General features: G+C 46.6%; 1 protein-coding gene across 1 annotated transcript in view; it reads right to left on the reverse strand.

Annotated features, from left to right (window-relative positions):
- Positions 1-18,231, reverse strand: part of PRKDC (protein kinase, DNA-activated, catalytic subunit) — a 2,818,033-nt gene that overhangs the window by 2,678,051 nt on the left and 121,751 nt on the right. Inside the window, exon 7 of the mRNA XM_086965729.1 lies at positions 7,794-7,893. Coding sequence (XP_086821855.1) covers positions 7,794-7,893 — 100 coding nt within the window. The remainder of the gene's footprint in view (positions 1-7,793; positions 7,894-18,231) is intronic.

The raw sequence follows: 18,231 nt of genomic DNA on the forward strand, positions 1-18,231 counted from the left end.
TACTGCCTCAGCCAGAGGAGCCATATAAATGTTAAAAAGGGTTGGGCTGAGGCAGGAGCCTTGTGAGACACCCTTATCCAAAGCTATTTTGTCCGAGTGGAAAGGGCCCATGATGATTGTTTGGGATCTGTCTGTCAAAAAGTGTTAAAGCCATTTGAGGGCCAAACCCTGGATGCCATAGGATGTTAGCCTCTCCGCAAGCCTAGTATGAGAGATGGTATCAAAGGCCACGGAGAGGTCAAGAAGAATCAGTATGGCTGATCCTCCCGCATCTACAGTCATCCTCAGGGAGTCCGTTGCGGTTAGCCGGGCAGTCTCCGTACTGAAGCCCGGGCAGAACCCCGATTGCGAGGCGTCCAAGATGGTATTTGTTTCCAGGTAGCTACTTAATTGTCTGTTTACAATGCTTTCCAGTATTTTAGCCAGCAGTGGAAGCAAGGAAATAGGGCGGTAATTGCAGAGTTCCTGTGGATTTGCCAGGGTTTTTTTTAGGATGGGGCGGACAAACGGTTCTTTCCAAGAGGTAGGGATTATTCCTGATTGGATGGACTGGTTAAATATTTTTTGAATAGACGGGGCTCAACTGTGAGCCAAGAGAGCCATAATTTTAGGAGGGCCAGGGTCTATAGGGGAGCCTGATTTAGCCCCATTTAGTGCTTTGATTATTTCTTCAAGTGTGGCAGGGGCAAAACAGTCAAGTGTGCCAGTTGATCTGTTTGTAGATCTTTCAGGACAGGGGAGGGCTTGTGAATATGTTGTATCAAGTGGAGGGAAGTTGGAGTAGATTTTCTCCTGAAAAAACGCCGCCAGGGAGTCACACAGTTCCTGTGATTCTACAGGCGTTTGTTTACATACTTCAGGTGACACAAAGTCCCTAACAATATCAAAGAGGGTTTTTGAGGATTTGCTGGCGTTCTCAATTTGACTCAGAATATAAAGACGTCTAGCCGACTAAGTTCCGGAGATAGCCGGCTACGGCTAGTTTATATATCTGTCTATTTTGGGAGGACTTACTCGCTCGCCAACGTCTCTCTAGTTGTTTGCAGAAGGATTTTTCCTGTCTTAATTCTGTAGAGTACCATTGTGCTGAGCTTCGATTGGGGGCTGGTCTAAAGTTGGTACTTATCGGGATGGTCTTGTCTAAGGAATTTACAAAAGCCTTATTATAGGAGGCCAGCATGATAGATGCGTCTGGATCATGTGTTTGTGGCTCAGCATGAAATACTTTGTTGAAAGCCTCTTGTGTTCGCTTATGCCAGGGCCTGCGGGAAGATAGAATTCTGGCCTCTGTTCGTGTGGTGGATTTAATGCCGACGTTGGGGGTAGAGACCTTGATCATGGAGAAGTCGGTCCAAGTGAGGGGTCACATACGAGTTGGTCCATATTGGAGAAGATTAAATCTAAAGTATGGCCCGCCGGATGAGTTGGACCATTTACTCTTTGGGAGAGGCCTAACTGCTCCAAGTCTGCGAGGAGTTTTTTGGCCTCCTGTGTTGAATGAGATTCGCAGTGGAGGTTAAAATCCCCCAGTATCAGGATTTTTTTAGATGCAAGGACATGAATTGCTATGTAATCTACTAATGTATCCACAAAATCCGCTCTTGGGCCCGGGGCTGATAGACTAGGCCTCACAGCCAGCTTTCCGTGGGGGATATAGTAACTTTAAATATGCCTATTTCTAGGCTCTCAACTATTTGAGTGGATATCCAGGATATATTAAAATGGTTTTTGAAAGCGATGGCTATTCCACCTCCTGTTTTTCCCACCAAATCAAGATGTATACATTTGTAGTTGTCTGGAATGGCAATATTTATAATGGGGTGGTTTGAGGGATTTAGCCATGTTTCCGTAAGGAAACAGATCTCTGGTGAGTGAGAGGTGATCATATCCCAGATTTCAAAAGGGTGTTTGGCTAGCGAGCGCACGTTACATAAAATGTAAGGAGTGCCCTCCGGGGAGAAGAATCTTTGAAGTCGGGCTGGTAGCACATGGGATATATGCAGATTGCTCTGAAAAGAGCAGTATCTGCAAGCCACCGGACCTTCCAGTGGGTCAGGAAATGTTTTTACACAGCTAATGGTTAAGTGTTTTTTAGCAAGTTCTACCGCTCTAATGTTGTGTAAGACGTCAGGTGAATAGGATAGCCGAATGGGGGGGGGGGGGGGGGGGGGGGGGGGAAGTAGATAATATGTAATTTTGCGGCGAGTCTCCGGCCTGTGGGCTCGAACGGGCGCAGACGGGCTTTCCTTTGGAGCTCCTTCGGCGCATCCGCTGCGCGGAGGCATGCCAGTCTTCTTTTATGCTGGCACAGAGCGCGTCACTAAGACTAGACCGCCACCCTGCGTTACCTCCCCAAGATGGCTGCTCGATTTGTCCGGCCGCCTCCTTGAGCATGTAGCAGCTCAGAGCCTACTCGGCTGAGTGAGAGGGGTGATTGCGGCGATTAAAAGGTGAGCAAATTGCCAAATTAAATTTCAGGTTTTAAAAGTACATAGGTGCAGAAAACAACACAGCTCCCGGCTTCCGCCTCAGGAGTAAAACTAGGTGGGCTGGCACCGAGGCAGAAACAGTCTGTGTCGAAGCAGGAAGCCTCGATGGTTTCTTCAGCACAAAGCTTGAGCTGGGAGTAACGCCCGAAGGTGGTGGCCGGCCTACTATGGTCCGAAGGTGGTGGCCGGCCTACTATGGTCCAAAGGCAGTGGTGGCCTGACGGCCTGTGTGTAACGCACCAGTGTGGCTGGATAACCCTTGGAACAGGACCACTTAACTTGTGGTTGGTGTCAAAGGGGAGAGGGTACCATACTCATAGCTTGCTGAGTTGGTGAAGATCCCCGATATCAGAACCAGAGCTGTCATCAAGTGAGAAAGATTCCTCATCTCCGGCCAACGTCTGGATGGTGCTCCTCCTCGAAATCTTTGTGCCAAATTTGTCTGGGGTGGCATCTATGCTCCTACATGACATCTCGAGGTGGCGTGCCCTATGGTCACAGAGGGTCGTTTTGGAGCAGAAGGAACTGGTGTCACAGGCAGCCTCGCTGTGAGCAGGTGTGAGGCAGACCTGATAGAGGTCAGTCCAAAGGTACTTTGCGTGGAGTTGAAGTCAATAGAGGAATGGTGTCAGCTCCATCACTGTCACGGCATGGTGGAGAGGCATGATCAGGAGAAGGAAGTAGGCCCGAAAGGGCGAGGCCCACAAGGGACCGCGACTGGCCCGAATAACACTCAAGCTAAGCCAAAAACATCGACCCGAGATGGAAAAGGAAGACGTGATCAATAATACCAATGGAGGGAAGGCACCCGTGCAGACCGAAAAGAGAACCACCACAGTGTCGAACCAGAGCACGGAAGTACACATCTGAAACAGACACTGGAAATAAAACTATCTAACAATGGAGTCGATAATGATGCGCATAACTTGCAAGAGGAGGAGTCACTGTACGTTGCGACTCAAAATACTCCGTTGTAGAAGAACTTGCACACATCCGGCCCAAACACTACATGGCAGGAGTATGCACAGCATGTGTATCTACAGCCACACATGCTTTGAACATATATTTCTTTCTTGAAAAGCTGTACCAATATTAGCTACATATACATTAAAAAGCAACAGCACCAATACGCATCCTTGTTTCAGCCCTTTGTTTTTAAATACCTTACCACAGTGACAGATGGGCCCACCTTGGCACTTACCCAGGTATCAGAATATAGAGAAAGTATTGCTGTCAACAACAGTACAAGGATCCCCCTAAAGGAATTTAAGCGATAAGAGATTCTGATGCATGCTAGCGGTTTTTAAAATCTACAAATGCAGCATAAAGCATGGTGGCCTTATTATGTAAGGTACGGTGGGTCAATGTTGATAAAGTTAAAGGGTTGTCTTAAATCCAACAGACCAGTTAAAACTCTAACCCGGGGGAGCAAGGGGCCCTGCTCTTGGCAGATATAGATAGGGCCTTCGACTCAGTGAGGTGGACCTACTTATTCGCGCTTCTGCCTGACATCCCGGCGTCTGTGCGTGTCTCTGGAGCGATCTCGGAGAGGTTTGCCATCGGCCGGGGGACCCGTCAGGGTTGCCCGCTATCCCCATATTTATTTGCATTGATCATGGAGCCTCTCGACTCTTGGGTGTGCATTGATGCGCAGCTGCGGGGTTTTGTATTGGAAGGGGGCCTTACCGATAGAATCGCCCTCTATGCGGACAACGTCCTCTTTTTCCTCACTGACCTGAATAGATCTGGGCCCCGAGTGCTGGAGATAATGCGTATCTTTGGTGAGGTATCGGACCTCTACCTTAACCCGAGTAAGTCCACCTTGTGGGTGCTGGGTGACGGGGCTAACACGGGCTCGTGGGCGTCAGCCTTGCGAGCTGCGGCCGGGGGCATATTGTATCTTGGAGTGTTCTTGTCCGAGTCCGCGACGGTCTCATGGGAGCGCAACGTGCTGCCGGTATGGGAGAGGGTGCAAACGGACATTAAAACTTGGTCTCGAATGCCCCTTACCATCTATGGCAGGTCGGCAATTTTTAAAATGGTCGCCCTTCCGCGCCTCCTATATCAATTACAGAACCATCCACACCCAATCGCTCCACGGTGGTTCCGGCAGGTCAATTCCGCCCTGGGCCGCTTCTTGTGGGCAGGGGGAGCCACTAGAGTGGCGCTACGCACGTGCTTTCTATCCACGTATTGTGGTGGCCTAGCCACGTCGGACATCCTCTCGTATTACCAAGCCTCTCATCTGTTGGTCTTAAACGACTGGTGGTATGGGGATGGAGGCGACCCGGCATATGCGCTGGAGCGCTCACTGATGGGGAATAACACATTGCATACCATCCTATATTCGGCTGGGCTTAGGAGGCGGCTGCCGTCAGCCACGCAAGTGGTATTTGCAGTCTGGAGACAGGCACTGCGTCGGATGGGTTGGTGGGGAAAGTTGACGGCAGAGACCCCATTGTGGCAGAATGGACTACTCTCTGCGCTGGCCTCGCTTACGGGGTTTGGCGGATGGGACTCTACAGGGATTTCCTCGCTTGGAGACGTTATGTCCGATGTGACTCTTAAGTCATTTCAGAACCTACGGGACGAGTTCCACATGCCTAAAACTCAATTTTTCAGATATTTACAATTTCGTCACGCATTGGCACCTAGCCTCATTGGGTTGGAGTTGCTACCGGAGTTCAGCCCTGTGGAAGCGAAGGTTTTCATAGGCGATCTTGGGGATAAAAAGGTGTCCCGCATATATCAGACGCTGGTCACTCACTGTTCCTCCTCCCTGCTCCCACTGAAAGATGCTTGGGGAAAGGACGTAGGGCCCCTGGATGAAGATGACTGGAGGGAGGCACTGGGGTCCCCACGTGGGACGGCTATTGCGGTACGACTCCGACTAATCCAATTTAAATACTTGCACAGGGCCTACTATACACAAGAGCGACTGTAGAAGGCGGGCCTGATCGGGTCCCAGGAGTGCCTGCGTTGTGGAGCTAACATTGGTACCCTAATCCATACTGTGTGGTTGTGTGCTGGCTTGACTAGGCTCTGGAATGGTGTTTGGAATGGTTTGTCGGAAGTGCTGGGCTGGGATCTCCCCCGCACCCATCGTCTGGGTCTTCTTCATGTGTTGGAGGGGGTAGGTGGAAATATTTACAAACGTCATCTCTTGCTGTTGGGCCTAGTGGTGGCCAAGCGGGACTTGGCTCGAGCGTGGAAAGCTGGACTGGATTATTTTATGGGGTTGGAGCGCCCAGTGTTCGAGGCCAGAGGTTGCCCCAGGAAGCATTATAAAATCTGGAAACGGTGGGCAGATTACAGGTGTTTGACTCTTGATCCCCCAGCAGAGCCTGACGACGATCTAGATTTGGGTGATGGATGCAAGGCCTAGAGTGCGCATGGCGCCGGACTTACAGATAGCACGTACAGAGGGCTTGACATGATCGCGTGTACAGGGCTAGGGAGGGATAAGGGGCGGGTAGTGGGGTTCTTGGGTGGCTGTGGGAGTTGGGGGGTTAGGGCAAAACGTTTTTTTATTGATTGGGATACAATGATATATATGTGTTGATAATTTACAGTGACCTCCTGATTGTGGAGAACTGTATACCTGCTTTTACCTGATCAATAAAATCTGTTGTGAAAAAAAAACTCTAACCAACAGTGAGGAATAATAGGCTTTTTGATAACCTATGCTTCCAATTTCTCTAACAGCAAACCTAGCATAGCATTTGCCAAGACCATCAACTAGAGCAATAAGGCAGTAGTTAAATGGAGTAAAAAGCAAGCCGATTAACATATTGCAAAAAAGAATGGTTAGTCTTGAATACGATTTTCAAATTTCTCATTCAAAATTTTACTCACTTTTTCACTAGTTATAAGAGATAGGTTGTCATTTGACTCGCATTTTGGTAAATGGGCATATCTAGACACTTCAGTTACATAAAACGACTTAACCACTCACTTAATGACACTCCATTAATAATACTAGAGTACCATCATGAATGCTATGAGAAACAGTCACTTTATGTGACTGAGAAGACTCAATATATTCAGTTTATCCCATTGATTTAGATACTAATGTTGAAGAACTGCTGGGAACACGGCTGCTTTCAAATTCTTAAAGTGTCATTGCACTATAGACAAACGTACAATTTATGTTCGTACAGCATGTGCACAATTCCCATGCACGTCACCACACATTTTACCCTGTCAATGGCTTTTAGTGCCGTAGCTAGGCACCATCCCCATGCAAATTTTGTTTAAATGACCTTGCATCACTCTGGTATTCTGGATTACTGAAAAGCGGTTGCAGTCACGGTCTCGAACATTATACATGTTTGCATTGCCCCCACATCACTGATACTACTGGTATATCCGAAGCCACAGGCCAAAAATGTAGGTTGGCTTAGAGGCACAGCCTACTGTAACAATGCAGGGTTATTTTTATCAATGCAACAAAAAACGTCAAGGCGATTACTTGTCAATTCTGAATGCCCATGAAGCATTGTGATGGAATTGTAAGAGGTGATGCTGTAGGTGCTTTGGTAAAAATGTTTTTGTTATTCACTGTTCACTTCAGTGTGCTGAAAGGAACAACTAAGATTTTTCTTTGTATGGACGTTTAACTAAGGCCTAACATGAGTGGTAGACATGATTGCACATATCATCAAATGCTATGGTTCTAAGAAATGTCTGAGTCATTAGACTGTTATGATCCTAATTAGGTCTGTAACAATGTTACTTATGATGCTGGTTATTTGCAAAATAAAATCAAAATACATTGTTAATATATAATTTACTGCAATTTACTGATGTATCTTTTTCTAGATTGGAAGAAGCATTTTTCTTGTTTGTCCGTCTTCTTTTCTTCTCTTGTATGATCCCCTACATTTCGGCTGAAAATGTAGGTCTTCATTGATTACTTGCTTCATCCTTGTCTTAGAAAAATAATGTTGATAATATGAATTCGATAAAACTATGTTTTGCATTACAAGTATTTCAAAGTTCTTACTATTCAAACATAAAACTATACAACTTCTGCAAACCCTGTGGAGGGTTATCTTGCCCCATACAGCCAAATGGAGCAGTGGCCCACCCATTGACATAAAGACAAACGACCCTTACACGTTCAGACAAGCCTTGATTATTACAGGCCTCATACCAGTGGCAATGTTTATGTATGTTTGGTATTGTTTTTCTGTCTTGGCACCAAAGAGGCACATTGTGGCACATGTCACACCTCAGAAATCACTAACATAACACAACAGCACTCCAACAACTGGTCACTAAAAATTGGTTCCTGCACTGTACCTTCATCTACAGATTTAGTGAAGTTGAACAGCAGTGCCGTCAATCCCTTCAGACATCCTGCGACCAAGGGCAGTTTAGGTTCTCTTGTTCCAGAGGTCATCTGAAAAATATTTAGTGTAATGTCATTTGTTAATCAATTGCACACACTTGAGAATATAAAGGAAAATTGCAGTAATCTTTTTTTTCATCCCATTAGCAAATATCCATCCTACATGTAAGGAGACGTGACCAAGACAAATAAGGTATCCTCTGCACAATTTAATGTATAATTAACTATACTGATTAGCGTCCAATTGCTTTGGGTTGAGGAGAATTAAAATGGGCCCATAAGAGATGTTGATTCAGGGATGAGGTCTTGGAGATCATTCATAAAAAAATGTTGACACAGCAATGAATTAAAATTTTGTACAAAGCGTTTACCAATATCAATGATTAGTAGACATCTTAAATGCCAGAGAGAAAATGTAGGGTACTAATAAAATGTCATGAAGCTCACTGCTTGTATAAGAACTTTATTGTTGGTTAATTAAAACCCTTACAATATAAAAACACTTGCAACATTTTCTTTAAAAAAAGCACTGTGTAAAATTGCAAAAAAGTACAAAATTAACGTTTTACTTAAAACTCTGCAAAGCTTCTTGGCATTTCTTGATCGACTCTGGTACCAGGTTGGGGTCAGCAGATTGATGGTGGTTGGAAAGCGATTACTTGACCCAGGGATGGAGTGCCTCACTGCTATAAAGAGGAGTGGTTGGGAGCGCCAATGACTTCCAACAGTTTTTACTCCTTGGTGACAAGTTTTGTTAACCTGATATTCAACTTCGTGTTGTCCGGGTTTAAGGCTGCTATTACGGCTTGGCGGCATGATCGAATTCGGAGCCTAATCCATTCATCTCGCAGTAGAAGTAGTCGGACAGTGAGCGTTGCAGCACATAGGCAAACTATGTGTTCCATTCCTTCAGTAGCCTTAGAAGCTCACTGTAATTAGTCATGCCCTCCAGTCACACAAAGACAACTGATTCATTCAACCTTACACCTATTAGCTGAAAATCGAATTGGTGCTTACAACTTTGGGGTAGTTGAATGAACCAGCACTGAAATTGATCTCATTTAAGCAGTGAGTGCTCAAATTGCAATACGATTCGGTTGAAATAACCATTAGCCATAACACAACTATTACACTGCAATTATAATATAAAGCAACGAAAGATTAACAATTGATGTAACTGGTATCAGCAATTGCACATACCAAAAATAAAATCTTTGTCAACAACTTGTCACTGAATATGAACAGAAAGTAATTAAATCTCAATCAATCAATCAATCAGGTGACTTGTAAAGTGCGACTACTCACCAGTATTGGTCTCAAGGCATCTAGCGGTAAAGTCAGCAGCAAGGTTAGTAAGAGAAAGAACAAATAAGGGAATCTGGAGAGAGTGGATTTAGTGGATAAGTTAAGGTAGAAACCAAAGAGCAATAAGGATTTTCACAAGACTCATTAATAAGATTTTTAACTAATTGAAGGAAGGAGCTGTGAGAGAAGTTCAGGAATGAAAGTATGTCAAGATCAGCAAGTGAGCAAAGGTTTTTCCGTAGCCGTTGTATCCAGAAGACGTAATAAACTAATGTGATTTGGTTTATGAGACGATGTGAAGGCCAGATAGCCGTTAGAGTAATGACCAGAAGAGAGAGTAGATGAAAAGTCAAAGAGGCACAATCATTGCAAAGGTGGACTTATTCCTTTAGCCCTTTTCACTCATTGCGTTCCAGCCTCAGCTATATTTAATCTACCGGTCTAATAAGACCCACAACAATCTGGCAGACGAAAGGAATCGTGTGCAGGGGGCTGCCAAGCTCGGACATTGTCTAGTTAAAGTGCTGGTGCACCTGCTCCAGTATCATACAGTGCATATGGACTTCCCATACATATGACTGAAGGGGCTGAAGAATTAACAGCACCACTAGTATTAGAGTGGGTAGTTTGTACTTCTATCTTACACTGTGAGTAAGGTGTGGGAACAATTTGTGCTGTTAATGCATGCTTTTCTAATCTTCATATTGACATGACATGATGTGACTAATCAGACAACACTCAGAAGCCAAAAGCCTTCGCTAACTGAGCAAGACTAGAGGTTTCAAAGCACAACATCTTGCCTCCTGCTTTCGATCTTTTATTTCCAGAGGTCTACAAAGCTGTAATTTGTTTCTTCAGCCCCAAAGCACATTTCTGTGATATCTACAATTTTCTCATCTAACATGGCGACCATTTCCATCAACTGAGCAGAGTAATTTTTTTTTATTAATTCGGATATGAATCTTCTGTTGGTCATTCTGTTTTAGACTAGGACCTCCGATCTCTAGTGCATATCTTCTCACTTCAGTTTACTAAACGTATGCTTTATTGATATTAAGTTAATAAAAATAAAACAAAGGTATTACTTTCTCATGTATCTGATGAAATACTTTCATTTAATGTGCATGGTATAAGCCCGCATCACCCAGCTACATGTTTAAGGGTTTGAGTGTTGTGACTCAAGAATGCTGAGAATTCCCAACATTTCCCCTAGAAGCCTAAATCTCAACATTTATCCTGGTAACTTAAATCTCTGCAAGCAATGTCTTAGAAGGAAATGGTGTATTTTTTTTTTTAATAATCAAATTTATTGAATTTTTATCAAACCACAAATTCATATTGGCATCAAAATCAAGCATATTATCATAATGCACATCCACATATAAAGCGCCAAAGACCGGCGAATCATTTTGCAGGGTAAAATCATACCTAGGGTAATCCTGAAATACAGACGACACATATCCGCTCCTCAAGACAACAGGTTGAACCATTTGCCCCATATCTTTCGGAAGAGTTCCGGGCAGCCCCGGGCTTCAAAGAGGGGCTCCTCCTGAGTCCCACACCAGTCCACCCCCGTCTCCACCTCCGCACAGTGGGGGGCTTGGCCTGAGACCATAGCGCCGCTATATCTCGCTTCGCTACTGCTGTCCCGAGAAAACGTTTGTCAGCCCGAGAGCCGTCCAGGCCACCTAACACGCCTAAAATCAGTCGCAATGGTTTGTGGGGGACGGTCCACCCTAGGGTCTGTGAAAGCTCCAACTCCACAATCACCCAGAATGGCGCAAGGGCCGGACATTGCCAAACCATATGATAGAAATCCGCTGGGCATGGTTGCAACGCGTGCAGGTCGGGAAAGGGTGCAGCTGGGCTTTGTATAGGCGCTCCGGGGTGAGATAAGCCACGTGTAAGAAATCGAGTTGGACTAAACACAACTTGGATGAGGTCCCCAGGGTCTTGGGGACCATCGCTCAAATCAGCCTCCTCCAGGGGGCCCAGCCAACCCTCCCAACAGGCTCGCAGCACGTCTATGGTTGCGGGGCTATTGTTCACGAGGGAGCGATAAATCCGAGAGACCCCGCCCCTACCCAGATTCCCCATCATCACCTGGGCCTCAAGGGGACTAAACTCGGAAAGGGAGGTGGGAGAGGATAGGTGCTCCCCCAGGGCATGCCGAAGCTTCAGGTTTTTATAAAACTGAGAAGGGTGAAGAGAGTAGCGCCGCTGCAGGTCTGCAAAGGTTCTGATATGGTCCCCCACCCAAACATCTCTAAGAAGCGAGATTCCTATGTGATCCCACCAATGAAAGTCCCAGCGGGATGAGTTGTCTTGTAGCCAGGTGCCACACCACAGGGGGTCTGCCTGGTAAGGATCCGATCCCACCTCGTGTGGTGCAAGGCAGTGCGCCAAGTCAGGAGGACTGACAGAGTGATGGGGGGTAGGTCCCTTGGTACAGGGGATCCATACAAGTAACCTTGAAGCCGCGGAAAGTCCAATGCCTTGAGTTCAACTTGGTACGCCGGGTCGGACCAGCCGCCCATGAACCTGTCATGGACCACGATAAGTTTCGTGGCAGGATAATCGAGATGGAGGTTGGTGACTCCCATACCCCCGTCGTAAGGAGCTATGCTGCAGTGTGCCAGGGATATCCACGATCTCCCCGTTCGAAAGCAGAGAGGACCTCCAAACAGCACGGGCCGAAGTACTCTGGGTCTGCCAAAAAAAGGAGGACGTCATCGGCGTATAGGGCGATCCTTTGCGACCCGCACTTGGTCCCACGCCGAGCCCCGAATGTTGGGATCATGGCGAATAAGGGAGGCCAGGGGCTCCATCGCTAGCGCAAATAGGAGTGGCGAGAGCGGACAACCCTGGCGAGTGCCCCTTTGGATTGGAAACACTTCCGACAGCACGCAGTTGACCAGGGCCCTCGCTTTAGGGCAGGAGTAGAGAACGTGAATGAGATGCCGGAAAGGCATGCCGAACCCCATCACCTCTAGCACCTCATCTAAATAGGTCCATCCAACGTATCAAAGGCTATTCCAAAATCAATGAAAAGCAAAGCCAAATACGGAGTGAGACGTGGCGATGCACAAGTGCGAGGTGAAGACTGTGAATGCAGTGCCGCTTACCCCGGTCAGGCATGAAGCCGCATTGGTCCAAGTGGAGCAAATCATGTAAGAGGGGGTGGAGGCTTTAGGCTAAAACAGTAGCGAAGATTTTCACCTCAGTGTTGATGAGGGAAATAGGGCGATATTCCGCGCAAGCAGTGGAGGGGGGGCTGTGTCTTCGAAAGCACCACAATAGTGGCCATGTCTGTTTCGGGGGAAAGGACCCTTTGTCTACCACATGGCGAAACAGTTCCACCAAGTTCGAGACCAGCAACTCGCGATAAATCGCGTAGAATTCTTGCGGGTAACCATCCGGTCCCAGCATCCTACCGGAGTGCAAGTGAGAAATGGCCTTGTGAACTTCCTCCGAAGTAATGGGGAGATCCAGAATCTCCGAGATCGTTTGGGGAAGACGCAGCAGATGGGTCCCCGTCTCCGACAGCAATACAGTACGGGAGGCCTCGGGGGGTCGGCCCGTATAGAGATTGGCATAGTACTCTGCAAAGGTGTGGTCAATGGCCCGTGAGGTGCAGTGGTGGGTACCATTCCCGTCGCGGACCTCAGGAATGATGCAAGCGGCCTTGGTATATGAAATTAGGCTGTGGAGTAATTTGCCGTTTTTATCTCCCCAGCCATATATCCGAGCCACCAAAGAGCGCCAAAGCATTTTAGCGGCCTCCAGTAAGTCTTGGCAGATTTCTTCCCGAAGTAGTGCGAGCTGCCGGGCGAATCAGCACCCTCAGCAGACCCCGGAGTCGACTCCAGCTAGGCAGCGTGAGCCTCCAGCTGTGCAAGGTGCGCGGTCTGAGCCATGCACTTCGCGTGGACCAAGCCCCTGGCCACCCCCGTATGGTGGCCTTACAGGCCTCCCACAGAGTACCTGGTGAAGGGACCGATCCTGTATTGAGCACAAAGTAATTCTTCAGTTCCCGGCCAAGTGATTCAACAAGATCTTCGTCTTTCAAAAACCAGGCGTTCATTCTCCAAGTCGTACGAACACCCTCTGGGGCATTCCCAAGCCGGAGGGAGACAGGGGAATGGTCCAAGATGCCCCTAGGCAGACTAGTGGCCCCAGGTACCAACGAACAATCAAGGCAGGCATCAGAATCAGGTTAATACAAGAATGAGTATGGTGGGCGGCAGAGGTGTGGGTGTACTGCTCCCGTCGGGGATTCCACACCCTCCACGCATCCCAGAGACCCAGGGCGGAGAAAGGCGCTTAGCAGAAGCAAGGCAGGATGCGGAGGGAACACCTGTCGTGTCATGGGAGGGGTGCATAACAACATTAAAGTCACCTCAAAAGACAGTCAGGCCCTAGGGAAGGGTGGAGACCAGGAGCGTAAGTCGCCGGAGCGCAGCAGGCATGGTGGCGGGGGGAATGTAGATAGATATAAGACTAAGAGGGTGCCCCTCTATCCTGCCAACCAGGGCCACATAGTGGCCTTAAGCGTCATTCTCAACCTGGTACAAAGTGAAGGGGAGTCCCCTACGGAGCAATATGGCCACCCCTGGGAACCCTGAGTAAAGCCTGAGTGCCAGACCCTGTCGAACCCATAGCGGGCAAGGAAAGCGCACTGGGTGCCTAAAAGGTGCGTTTACTGTAAAAAGAGGATGTTGGGTGAGTGGCGTTGGGTGCTGCAGAGAACTGCAGTTTGCTTGATACGGTCTAGCAGGCCGTTAAAGTTCCACAATACAATGTGAAGGGGTCCATGTAGAGTGGACATCGTATGGGCGGGTATTGTGTGTGAGATACTAACACAGATACACCTGGTTCCCAGGGGAGGCCACCCCGACTGGAGCATTGGGATACAGTGCACGTGATATGCGAATCGCCGTGTCGTCCGCTGTGGCGCGTGTACATTGATGGATGCCAACTAAAACAAAACAGCCGCCCGTAGGCGGACAAAACCAACAAACCATCGGGAGACAACGGTCTCTCCACCCTCCCTCTCCCCCCAACATCCCCCACCCTGCACTTCGGAACGTGAAGTATATGTCGCCCTGGAAGGAAACAACAACAGACCAGCAACACAGCTGAATCGGAAAGGAAGCTAAAACGGTTAGCAAAACATTAGCGTGGCAGCAATGGACCCCTCCATGTAGACGGATAAAGAGTCGTTGATAGCTAGAAGAAGAAATAACAAGAAAGCATTAAGGCCAAGGCCTACAATAAAATCAAAAAGTTCAGGTAATACAAGTGGTCGAACTTGGTCTGATGACGTCTGACAACTACAAATGGTGTATTTTAAAGCATATTTATTTCAGCAACCCACTTACACTCCTTCTGGAATACCCCAGGTTGCCCTCAATGTCCAACAGTTTCCCAGGAAAAGGCAGAGTTGCACTATATCAGAGTTCCCAATCCAAAATGAAGGGCGCAATGGATTCCTTTGACGTCTTTCCTGTCCAAGCTGGTGGTTGTACTTCCTGTGATGTCACGTCCTATTTCTGAAATCGTCCATTTCTAATATTTCTTCAGGAAGAGGTGGAGTTGGACTGTATCCTCATTCCTAATCCAATATGGTGGGCATATCTAGTATTTTGCATGGTGTTTTTCACCCCTGCCTGTATATTCGTTGCCCCATTGTTTTTTCCTCAGAACTTTCCTTGTATTCAAGACTCATCTGCCAATCTACCTTGCTAGTTTGAGCTAGTTTCCGGATTCCAGATTCAGCGTATTAATCCCTGAACTGTTCTCTGAACTTTATCTTCCATCTACCTGTGGAAGTTTTTACCCCTTAGGGTTCTTCCTCCCTTGCGACCTTTCATAAAATCAGTTTCTTGCACACTTCATAATAAGAAAAAATCTGCTCCATTTTTGCTTTCCTTAAGGCTGAAGGCACATAGTTCATTTACAGCTATTTACATTGCGTTGTGTGTTGCACAAAAACGACATCCTACAGCCTTTCCTTTTACACTCCCTGTCCTCCAGCAAGATTGTCACATAATTCTCTTTTTAAATAAATTACTCTCACTTTGCAGTCCGAGAAAGAAAAGTGTACACCAATCCCATGCTAAACTGATATACAGCAAGTTTAAGACAGCCTGAAATTTTACCTCTAGCTGACCCAACTAGAAATCACTAGCAATTCCGACATTATCGGGAGGGGCAATGGGACTACGATTTACGCCTTTGTCTCTCGAAGTTTGCAACCTTTTATTAAGGGCGGCAAGGTTATCACTAATCTATAGTGACCATAATCCCTTATGTCAAATTACATTCTTTGGAAGCGTCAGTTAAGTAATGTTGGGTCTAGCCAGGTGTTATTCACTAAAGATGATGGGTGTAGACTGGTCTGGCACTCTGCTGACATCAAGTTAATTATGAAGAATGAAGTTAGCAGGCGCGTGGGTAAAGTGACGGCCTGCCTGTCGCCTGCAGGTGGCCCTAATTCTGCTCTACATAGCTTTATTGAATTAATGACCTGTATTAAAGCTATGTTGACAAGACGCGCCAGGATAGTGCCTCGACCCCTTCAGCAACGTCATGGTTCGACAAGGCCTGTAGAGATGCAACTGTTACCTGGCAACATGCTATAAAGCAAACCCCTAGGGCGCAATACTAGCCTGCAGGAAGGCATATACCCTTGCTAATAAAAAAAACAGAAAGCCTGCCCTAAAGGATGAGAAGACTCTCAGACCTTCTGGAAGGCTGTGCGGGCAGGCCTAGCCCCTGGGCGGTCATCAGATAAAGTTACCGTCCACATTACTTCCGATGCTTGGATTGCCCATTTCTCAGACCTTTAAGACTCCAATGCTTTGATTTCAGAAGAGGTGACCGTGCAGGCAGTTCTTCCCATGAGTGAGAGTTTCTTAATTTCTGAGACAGAAGTATTTAAAGCTATCTGTAATAGTCCTTCTAAAAAGACCCCCGGGCCTGATGGGATGCCCTTAGATTTATTTAAAGAAGATCATGGTTTCTGGTCCCCGGTTCGAACTGGTGTTTTTAACTCAGTTTGCCAGGTGGAGGTCCCCCCATCCTGGTACTCATCTGTAGTGGTACTCATCTGTAGTGTTACTCATCTGTAGTGTTTCCCATTTAAAATCAAAGGAAATGCTCCTGACCCAAGGTTGTATCAACCAATATCATTACTTGACTCAACCACTAAAATTATACGTAAAGACATTTTGGAGCAGTAAATTTCCTGGTTGCAAGACAAAATTCTTTCTCAGGTGTAGTATGGATTCAGGAAGGGGCTAGGAACAATCAAACAGTGCCTTAACATACATGTACTTGTGGCTAAATACAAATATGCAAAGGGCACCTCTATCCATCTTGCATTTATGGATTTATCAAGTGGATTCAATAGTGTAAACAGATCCAAGCTCTGGATTATTCTTAAATCCATGGGCCTCAAGGAGGGCTTGGTTTCTCTTTTACGACTCTTGCACCAAAACCTCTCGGCCAAAGTCAGATTTGGGGCAAATGACGATTGCACTCACTCTTTTGAAGTCAATTGTGGAGTGTGTCACGGCGGCATACTCACCCCCAATTTATTTTTACTTTATATTAATGATTTGGAGAGAACCTTGGTGTTCACTGGGGCTGACATACCTTGTGTCAATGAAAAATCTGTTCCAGCCCTACTCTACGCAGACGATGCGGTACTGCTTGCGAGAACGCCAAATGGTTTGGAGAGGATTTTATCCAGCGTTGTAGAGTTTTCTGAAGGGGCTTGAGCTGAAGACCAACTTCTCGAAGAGATTCATAGTGGTGCATAGTGCAAGAAATACCAAAACTCGTACCCTGAGAATAGAAGAGAGAAGACTGGACAGGGTGAGATCTTTTCCACATCTAGGCTTGGACTTTGACGATACTTGTACTTGGTCTCCTTGTCTTAACAGTAGGTTGTCCTGCTTCCTACGAGCGGTGAGAACCACTTTTTCTCTTGTCACTTGCATCGGGCAAAAACCCCATTGTAAAGATTTTGTAAATATATAGAAGGAAATGATTACCAGCAGTCACCTATGGTATGCATGGCCAGACAGGCAAGCGGGCAATCCCCCGGGAGGCTGGAGACTCTGGAGGCTGGTTTTAACCTTTCGTCCTCCAGGAGTAGTGGTGCACGTTACGCATACCGGAGCTAACACAAAAGAGTTGCTCTAGTTATGGCCCCCATAAGCACAGCAGCTCATGGGGGCTGAAGTTATAATTTTCCCAAGGCTGTTTTAAGTTCCCTGATGGTATGGGTGTCTGGGGATGCAGAAGTGTTGGGGTTGTACAGGTGGAAGAAAATAGATCCTGCCAGCGTCTTTTAGGCGTCCCCCCAATGGCACCTAATTTCTCCTTACATCTGGAATTAAGCCTGGATTATGTTCAAGACCACATGAATGTTGCCCCACTGGTATTGTGGGACTCGATTTGGGCAAACAAAGAAGCTGACTTTAATCGGGCAATCATTAGGGACTGCCTTTCTTGTGACCTTGGGGTGAATATCCAATGGTTAAAGTATATTAGGAAAACCACCTCAGCCCTGGGTAGTGCCTATATGTTTGAAAAAAGTGAATCGATGACAAAAGAAGACACAATTTGGGTTAAGAATGGTTTCATTAAGCACAGGAAGACTGCTAGGAAGGCCGCAGAAGTTACGAGGCCCCCTGCAAGAGAAAATTGTTTGATCTAGACATTTTCTGTGGTGCACAATATTTGTTGTTTGTTCAGAATGTCTACGAAGGAATGATACTGACACGGTTCGGGTTAAGATCTAGTTGCTGGATGTTGTGCTGACCTCAGGGCAATTCTCCTCTATCAATATATGTTCCTGCCCTTGCGATGAGCACTCACCTCAAAAATTGTTGCACTTTGTCTTTTTTTGTAAATATCATATTTCTTATACTAGGGCTTATTTATTGCCATTGTTGCGCAACTTACAAGTTCACCAAGTGCAGGGCTGCATTACTCTTTTTACAACTTAATGACCCCGACACTTGTTTTGCTGTTTGTTGTTTTTTTTAACGTATTTTAGGTCAGAGGAGAGCT

This window comes from Lissotriton vulgaris, chromosome 4_1 (genome assembly GCF_964263255.1).
Source record: "Lissotriton vulgaris chromosome 4_1, aLisVul1.2, whole genome shotgun sequence".
Taxonomy (NCBI): Eukaryota; Metazoa; Chordata; class Amphibia; order Caudata; family Salamandridae; genus Lissotriton; species Lissotriton vulgaris.